Below are 8,441 nucleotides of genomic sequence, written 5' to 3'. Positions count from 1 at the left end.
AGCACCCATGTCAGGCAGCTCACGGCGCCACCTCCAGCACCCATGTCGGGCAGCTCACGGCGCCACCTCCAGCACCCATGTCGGGCAGCTCACAGCGCCACCTCCAGGGAACCTGATGCTTCTGATCTCTTCACGCACCTGCACTCATTCGCACATACCTATACACAGGTACACACACATGCACATAATTAAACATAAAATCACAAAATGTTAGTTTAAAAATTTTTATCAGCCAGGCAGTGGTGGGCGCACGCCTTTAATCCCAGCTCTTGGGAGGCAGAGGCAGGCAGATTTCTGAGTTCGAGGCCAGCCTGGTCTACAGAGTGAGTTCCAGGGCTATACAGAGAAATCCTGTCTCAAAAAACAAAAACAAAAACAAAACAAAACAAAAAGATTAAAAAAATTTATCATTAGAAATGATGCTTCCATGCCTTTAATCCCAGCACTCAGGAGAGAGAGTGAGCGAATTTGCACAAGTTTGAGGCTAGCCTAGTCTACAAAGTGAGTTCACGACAGCCAAGGCTGGTCACAATGAGAAACCCTGTCTCAAAAGAAAAAGGAAAAAAAAAAAAAAGGACAAAAATTGTGCTGCAACCAGGCAATGGTGGCACAGGCCAGCACTTGGAACACAGAGGCAGGAGGATATCTGAGTTCAATGTTAACCTGGTCTATAGAGTGAGTTCCAGGACACCCAAAGCTACACAGAGGAACCCTGTCTCAAAAAAAAAAAAAAAACCCAGAAAAAAACATACTACAGTGAATACCTATCATTATGGGAGGTGTGTATGTATTTTTTTCTCTACTTAAGAATTTTTAAATTGTTTTACTAATTTTAAAATGTCTTATTGGGGCTGGAGAAATGGCTCAATTGTTATAAAACACTTGTGCCCTTCCAGAGGATCTAGATTCAATTCCCTACACCACATGGTGGCTTATCTCTAACTCTGTAGTTCCAGAGAGTCCAATGTCTTCTTCTGACCTCAGGAGACACCAGGCATGCACATGGTTCACATACACATGTGCAGACAAAATTACATACATATAAAATAAAATAAATAAACCTAAATTTTTAAAAAGAAATAAAATACCTTCTATTTATTGTTTAGAAATCTCATACATGCATACAATCTATCTTGATCAAACCTACCTACAATTCCTCCCTCCCACTTCCCCTGAATAACTCCCCAAACACTCCTGTCCCACATTCATATCATTAAAAAAAAAAGCATTTATGTTATGTGTAAGAATGTTTTGCTGTGTGTATATATGTGTGTATATCTGCATATGTATATATCACATCCATGCAGTGCCCATGGAAGCATCAGATTCCCCTGGCACTGGAGTTATAGATACTTGTGAGCCACTGTGTGGGTGCTAGGAACCAATTCTGGATCCTCTAAGAACAGCAAATGTTCTGAGCTACTCACTCATCTTTCCACACACACGTATCCCTCCACTTTTTGAGACAGAGGCTCACTGTGTAGTCCTGACTCACAAAGTACACCAGGCTGGCCTCAAAGTCAAGAGCTCTACCTGTCTCTGCCTCTCGATACAAGTGTAAAATAACGCCTTGCTCTGTTGTTTCATAACTCACAGTGTTCTATCAGCAGGGCTGCCTACTGGGTAGTGACTGATCTTGCTGGCTCGACCTTGCGCAGATCTTGTGCACAACCGCCACGGCGTGTCTACAAGACTTCAGAGTCCTCCTCCTCCTCGTCTTCTGGTTCTTAACATTCTTTCTACCCTTTCTTCTGTGCTCTCTGAGCCTTAATACTTTTTTACTGAATCATAATTTTTGCCATCAAAGAAGCTGGGTATCATTGGTCTCCTTGATTTTTAATGACTTTCTACCCAATATTGGATCAAGTCTCAGGAAGGACAAGAGGCCATGAATACCCAGATAAGAAGTGTATCTCCCTCCTACAGGCCTTCAGTGGGGCTGGTTCCCTCTCCTGGTGAGGAAATCTAAAAGTCCTCACAAATTTGAAGTCTACTGGAGGCACAGGACACCAGCATCCTCCCAGGTACCCTGTAATTTATGGCTCTACCCTATGGTTCCAGCTCCTTCCTTTTTTGCCTCTTACTTTGCTCTTCAGCTACAAAAGAGAGTTTGAAAATGTAAACATTACACAGCAAGGGAAACTGAGGCCAAAAGAACTTGAGCAATTTGCCTGTGGTCTGTCAAGTTCCAAGGCAGAACTAAAAGGCAGACTTCCTGGCTCCTGGCTTAATAGCACTTTGTTCTCTGCTTGCAGAGGAAGCTGCTAGACAGTCCTTCCCTCTCTCGGGGAAGCCACCGAATTTCTATCCCCTTCCCAGCCATCTCCCACAGAGGCCTGCGCACTAAAAGGACCCAGTCTTCAGCTGTAAAAGGAATAGAACATCTCCCTGAAGCAGGGTCACAAAAGCATGGAGGTAGGCATGATGGGTGACCGGAGATGGTTTCAGCCTTGCCTGAGCCAGGGTCACCAAGTCTTCCTTCTCCCCAGGACTTGAATTCTCCTTTGATTTGCTGCCCGAGGTACAGGCTATTCGGGTGACTATTCCTCCAGGCCCAGAGGCCAGTGTGCGCCTTTGTTACCAGTGGGCACTGGAATGTGAAGACATGAGCAGTCCTTTTGATACCCAGGTATGTAGTGCCTTGCCCCATAAGAAGACAGATCACACATTTCCTGAGCAAATGGAGGAGGCTAAGGCCGGGAGAAAGAAAGTAATTGCTCAAAACTTATAAAATGAGGTATATAGTATTAAGACTTTAATTTGACTAGACAGAAAAGGTGTGGGCTATGTTACTTGAGAGAAGAGACCGGAAAGAAATGAGTATGGTATATACTCCCAGGGAGAGGACTCTTAGCAGCTAGGGCTGCCCAATTGGTAGTGCTGCCTACCATGTGTGATCTCTGGCATTGTACAAATGGGGTGGGAAGGAGAAGTAGAAGGATCAGGAGTTCAAGTTAGGCTTGGAGGTGTAATGAGTCTGAGGTCAGCTTGGGATACACAAGCCCCTGCCTTAAGAAAAACAATAACAAAAGCTTTGTTATTTCCTCAAGAGGTTGTTCCCCTGGTAATTTGACAAAATGGCCATATGTGTCTTGGCACTCTTCTCTTGTACCTTTTGTCTAGCCCTCAGAAAAATATATCCCCTAAGCTCCCAGACCAGGTCCTAGCAGCCCACTTCAACCTCCAGTCATCACAGATGCTGCTGTGCATAGCTGGGCATCACGAGCAAAGACTGAAGCCATATTGTGGAGTCCTTTAGTCTCTTCTTCTTCTTCTTCTTCTTCTTCTTCTTCTTCTTCTTCTTCTTCTCCTTCTCCTTCTCCTTCTCCTTCTCCTTCTCCTTCTCCTTCTCCTTCTCCTTCTCCTTCTCCTTCTCCTTCTCCTTCTTCTTTTTGTTTTTTTGTTTTGTTTTGTTTTGTTTTTCGAGACAGGGTTTCTCTGTGTAGCCCTGGCTGTCCTGGAACTCATTCTGTAGACCAGGCTGGTCTCGAACTCAGAAATCCACCTACCTCTGCCTCCCAAGTGCTGGGATTAAAGGCATGTGCCACCACTGCCCGGCCTTCAGTCTCTTCTTTTCTACAGTGGCTATACCTTCTAACTTGATGGTAATGCTAGCCTTTGGTAGAGTGGATGCTTCTAACACTCGACATGGCATATAACTGGAACTCCAGAGCTGTGTAGTCCTTTCCCTACCCCCACTCCTCATAAAATACCTCAAGCAAATGGCCAGAGGATAGAGTCAAGATCTTATGAGAAAAAGAAGTAAGTTTTATATAGTAGGAAAACCAAGGTATATTATCCGAGGTCTTAGCTTCCTCCTACTTTGTCTACAATACCCATGATTTGTCTTAGGTGTCTCTTTCTCTCTTCCTTTGTGGTTTTATCAACAGAAAATTGTGTCTGGGGGCCACACTGTAGACCTGCCTTATGAATTCCTTCTTCCCTGCATGTGCATAGAGGTGAGAATGTGGGGATTTGGGCTAACCATGGGTCTTTGCTTAGCCACATCTCCAGTAAATCAATTTGTAAAGGACTAGGGATGGATGGAGAGATACCACGAGCCCTACAGCACTAAAGAGAAACTCCAAAAGGACCAGGGATGCTTAGGAAACTGGTGCTGGGCTGTGAGCCACAGACTCTCAGAGGTAGAAGGGCCCTAGGCAGTTCCACCTCAGCCCTGCCTGAATGTTCTTGAGAGCCAAGGTTGCATATTCCTCTCAAAGCCATGCCCTCTCTAGCCCTCCATTGTAGTCCTCCATCTCTCCTTGTGAGTCTTAAGATAAAGATGTTTTGGGCACCATTAGGGGAAGAGGAGTCCTGAAAGAAGGATAGAGACCCAGGGAGACAAGAAACTGCCAGAGATGACAGCAGGTAGACGCTCAGGGAGTCCAGAATGAGGAATAACAGGGCACTGGGTACGGTGGGAAAGCCCAGGATGTGGGTCGGGAAAGCCTAAAATTGCCGGGCAGTGGTGGCACATGCCTTTAATTCCAGCACTTGGAAGGCAGAGGCAGGTGGATTTCTGAGTTCAAGGCCAGCCTGGTCTACAGAGTGAGTTCCAGGACAGCCAGGGCTACACAGAGAAACTCTGTCTCGAATCTCCCCCCCCCCAAAAAAAAAGCCTAAAATTGAGGAATGTGGTCTGCAAGAGTTCTCTGTTGCTGGGATAGTTCTCTTTGGAGACCAGAGGAGACATCCTTACTCACTGCTCTCTCCTACGATCCAGAGCCCTAACCCTTCCCCTTACTCCACAGGGCTCCCTGATTATCGTCCTAAGGCTCAGAGTACTTCACAGTAGTGGGCTAGAGCCAGAACTAACGATGCTGGAGAAGTCATTTCCTTGATGCTGTCTATGCTTGTCTCCCCAGGCCTTCTACATGCAAGAGGACACTGTGAGGCGCAAAAAGTGTCCCTTCCAGAGCTGGCCTGGAGCTTGTGAGTGTTGTATTAATCCTGATGCTCGCATTCTCTCCTCTCTCTCTCTCTCTCTCTCTCTCTCTCTCTCTCTCTCTCTCTCTCCCTCTCTCTCTGCCTCTCTTTCTCTCTCCCCCTCTCTCTGCCTCTCTCTCTCTCTCTCTCTCTGCCTCTCTCTCTCTCTCTCCCTCTCTCTCTGCCTCTCTCTCTCTCTCTCTGCCTCTCTCTCTGCCTCTCTCTCTGTCTCTCTCTCTCTCTGCCTCTCTGTCTGTCTGTCTGTCTGTCTGTCTGTCTCTGTCTCTCTCTCTGTATATGTATGTGTGTGCATGAGCAAGAGAGAGAGAGAGAGAGAGAGAGAGAAGACAGCATGAGCATATTTCTTACATTTCTTTGGGAGGGGGCAGTGTCTCGCCATCAACCTGAGATGAGATCCCTAAATGCTGAGTGTTATGAATGGAGGAGGGCCACCCAGAGAGTGATGTGGGGGAGGACCCGGGCTCACTTCCCAACTCTGTCATGGATTATCCCCAGACCCCCGCTTTCCTTCATCAGTAAAATCCCAAACTGTTGATGAGGCTTGAAGGAACTATTTCATGGGGGAAGTGGCTGGTATTATCTAGAGTGCTGTGTGCACAGTACCAACCTTCAGATAAAGAACACTCAGATACAGGTAATTCAAAGCCTAGAACTCAGGCAGGGTTATCATCAAGGGCTGTCTGCAGGGCATCAGCTCAGGAAAGAAGCCCAAGACATTGTTGTGAGCAGAGAAGGTCTTGGAGGTGCCCACACCTGAGCTGAGCTCAGGAAATGGACAGGCTTTAGAAAGAAGCGTCAGGGAAGACGATGTTTAGATTCTGAGAGGAGCCTGTACAGATTCTGAGTCCAGGGTGTTTTGAATACAGTGTGGAGACCCAGGATGGAAAGGTAAAGGCAAGAAGACTGGGTAGAAAGGTGGGTAGCGGGAGTGGAGGCACGCTCGGCTGCTGAGCACCTGTGAGCAGGAGTTGGGCTGGAACTTTGGTACTTTCTCCTGGTGCTGGGGTGGGGGTGGGGAGGTGGGGCTACAGCTGGGCTGTGGCCTCATCCTTTGACCTGCCACCTCCCAGATGGCTTGGACTTCTGGAAGTCAATCCGCTTCACTGACTACAGCCAGCACAATCAGATGGTCATGGCTCTGGCACTCCGCTGCCCAGTGAAACTGGAGGCCTCCCTCTGCTGGAGACAGGACCCACTCACACCCTGCGAAACCCTTCCCAATGCCACAGCACAGGAGTCAGAAGGAGTAAGGGCAGCCACCTCCCTCCAAGACTGAGGTGGGGAGGGTCGGGGCCCTGGGACCTTCTCCCTGACTAACTCCCCTCTCCCCAACAGTGGTATATCCTGGAGAATGTGGACTTGCATCCCCAGCTCTGCTTTAAGGTACAACACTGGGCAGGAGGCTGGCAGTGGGGCGGAGGGATGAGATTGAATCCTGCTGACCTGCCATGCCTGTGTCTCTCAGTTTTCTTTTGAAAACAGCAGCCATGTTGAATGTCCCCGCCAGAGTGGTGAGTCAATAAGGAATCCTTTCTCCCACATCTCACTCCCACTCGCCTGTGACCTCTAGGTCCAGAACAATCCAGCTCTGATCACTTCCCACAAACAGGCGCTCTCCCATCCTGGACTGTGAGCATGGATACCCAGGCCCAACAGCTGACTCTTCACTTTTCTTTGAAGACATACGCTACCTTCAGTGCTACCTGGAGTATCCCAGGTTTGGGGATGGATACCTCCATGCCTCCTGTGTATAGCATCAGCCAGGTATGGCCTAGCTAGAGTTTGCTTCCCACCAGGTCCTCTTAGCCAGTGAATATTCTTAACCTCCCTGTTACTTCAGTGAGAGACACTCTGTGTGAGTGGAGGCCAAAAGGCCCTCAATCTGTCATCTGTCACAGATTATTGATCAGCCTTGGATTACTGGCCCTCTGTCAATCTGCGGGGTTCTTCACGAAGGAGTTTCTAAGCCTTTCAGTGTCTCAGTTTAGAGAGAGAATAGCATCCAGATGGTGGCACTTCCTCCTTCAGCTACTCTCCAGTCCATTGATGCCACTGCCTCATTGTGTGTGTGGTGTATGCACATACACGTGTAGGTGGAAACCTGTGGGTGTAAGCGAGGAGACCAGAGGTCTTCTATTCATCTGTACCGTATTCCTTTGAGACAAAGTCTCTCACTGAACTTGGAGCTTGCTGTTTTCAGCTATGTTGGCAGTCCAGTGAAGTCCTGGGATTCACCTGTCTCTGACCCCCAGTGCTGAGGTTGCATGAATATATAGCCATGCCTGGCTCCCCACCCCTGACCCCCAGGCAGGGTTTTTCTTTGTAGCTCTGGGTGTTTTGGAACTCAGCCTGTAGACTCAGAGACCCGCTTGCCTCTGCCTTCGAAGTGCTGGGATTAAAGGCTTGCACCACCTCGCCGAGCACTTTTTTTTTTTTTTTAAACTCTGGATGCCTAGGGTTTAAATTCAAGTGCTCATGTTTGCATAGTCGGTGCACCCACACTGAGTCATTTCCTCAGCCCTACATTGTATAATGATGCTACCCTTCACCCCAGCTGTCCTCTCCCAGGTCTCATGCCTCTACAAGGCACTGGTGCAGCTCTGTCATGTGGGCTAAGAACAGGTTGACTAGATGACTTTGTTCTGTGTGTCTGATTTTAAAACCACAGTCAGATTTACTCACAAAACCACAGCCGTAAGCTGACCAGGCACGCCGTGTTCTCGACATACAGTTCTCTCTCTCAGGTTATTGCTTTGAACCCTAAGGGCTCCCAAGCAGAGGGAAGCAAACACTTATGATCTGAGTATCTACCGGCCTGACAGTTGCCTTGAGACTGGAGTCAAGCATGTGAGAGGTGCAGAGTAGAAGGGAGGTGGTGGTTCTAAAGGGTGGGGTTGGCTGGTCAGCCTTGTAACTAACTTGAGGAACACAGAGTGGAGCCACGCTCATCTGCAGACAGATGGCAGTCGGTTCTCTCTGGTTCAATACACATTTCCCGGGCACCTACTCTGCTCACCCGGCATTATGTACCAGGAGGTAGAAGAAGAACACACAGAACAGGCTTTGGCCTCCTCTTAGTCATGTATATAGATACATACATATATCTTAGCTTAATATATATGCGTGTGTATATATCTATGTATGTATGTATGTATGCTATCATATACATAACAAATATATAGCAGTTTATTAAAGTATCCATATGCAGATTCCCATTTAATGCTCCCAGTAACCTGCTAAAGATTACTCCTCCCCCAACCCCATCTGCAAATAAAGAATCTGAGGCTGGGGAGAGAGGAGATACCATCCAACAGAATGGTCACAAACCTGGAACTAGAAAGGCGACAGCCAAGCCTCAGCCCAGCCTGCAGCCTCCACAGCTTATTCTTCTCAGTGGACAAGATGCATCTTCAGTTGTGTAGGGCTGAGGAGATGCACACACATTGCAGCTGTGTAGGGCTGAGGAGATGCACACACGCTGCAGCTGTGTA

The 8,441-nt window shown here is 47.8% G+C and overlaps 1 protein-coding gene across 3 annotated transcripts in view; it reads left to right on the top strand.

The window, feature by feature from the left end:
* Positions 1-8,441, top strand: part of Il17re (interleukin 17 receptor E) — a 13,499-nt gene that overhangs the window by 1,845 nt on the left and 3,213 nt on the right. For all 3 annotated transcript variants that reach the window (XM_028788680.1, XM_028788679.1, XM_028788678.1), the window contains exons 3-11: positions 1,927-2,024; positions 2,256-2,415; positions 2,490-2,629; positions 3,891-3,959; positions 4,869-4,935; positions 6,021-6,196; positions 6,286-6,333; positions 6,416-6,461; positions 6,560-6,714. In XM_028788680.1, coding sequence (XP_028644513.1) covers positions 1,927-2,024; positions 2,256-2,415; positions 2,490-2,629; positions 3,891-3,959; positions 4,869-4,935; positions 6,021-6,196; positions 6,286-6,333; positions 6,416-6,461; positions 6,560-6,714 — 959 coding nt within the window. The remainder of the gene's footprint in view (positions 1-1,926; positions 2,025-2,255; positions 2,416-2,489; positions 2,630-3,890; positions 3,960-4,868; positions 4,936-6,020; positions 6,197-6,285; positions 6,334-6,415; positions 6,462-6,559; positions 6,715-8,441) is intronic.

The sequence above is a fragment of the Grammomys surdaster genome, unplaced genomic scaffold, assembly GCF_004785775.1.
Source record: "Grammomys surdaster isolate TR1022 unplaced genomic scaffold, NIH_TR_1.0 125756, whole genome shotgun sequence".
Classification (NCBI taxonomy): domain Eukaryota; kingdom Metazoa; phylum Chordata; class Mammalia; order Rodentia; family Muridae; genus Grammomys; species Grammomys surdaster.
Note: the sequence above shows the minus strand (reverse complement) of the source record. Positions and strands in the feature narration are given on the sequence as shown.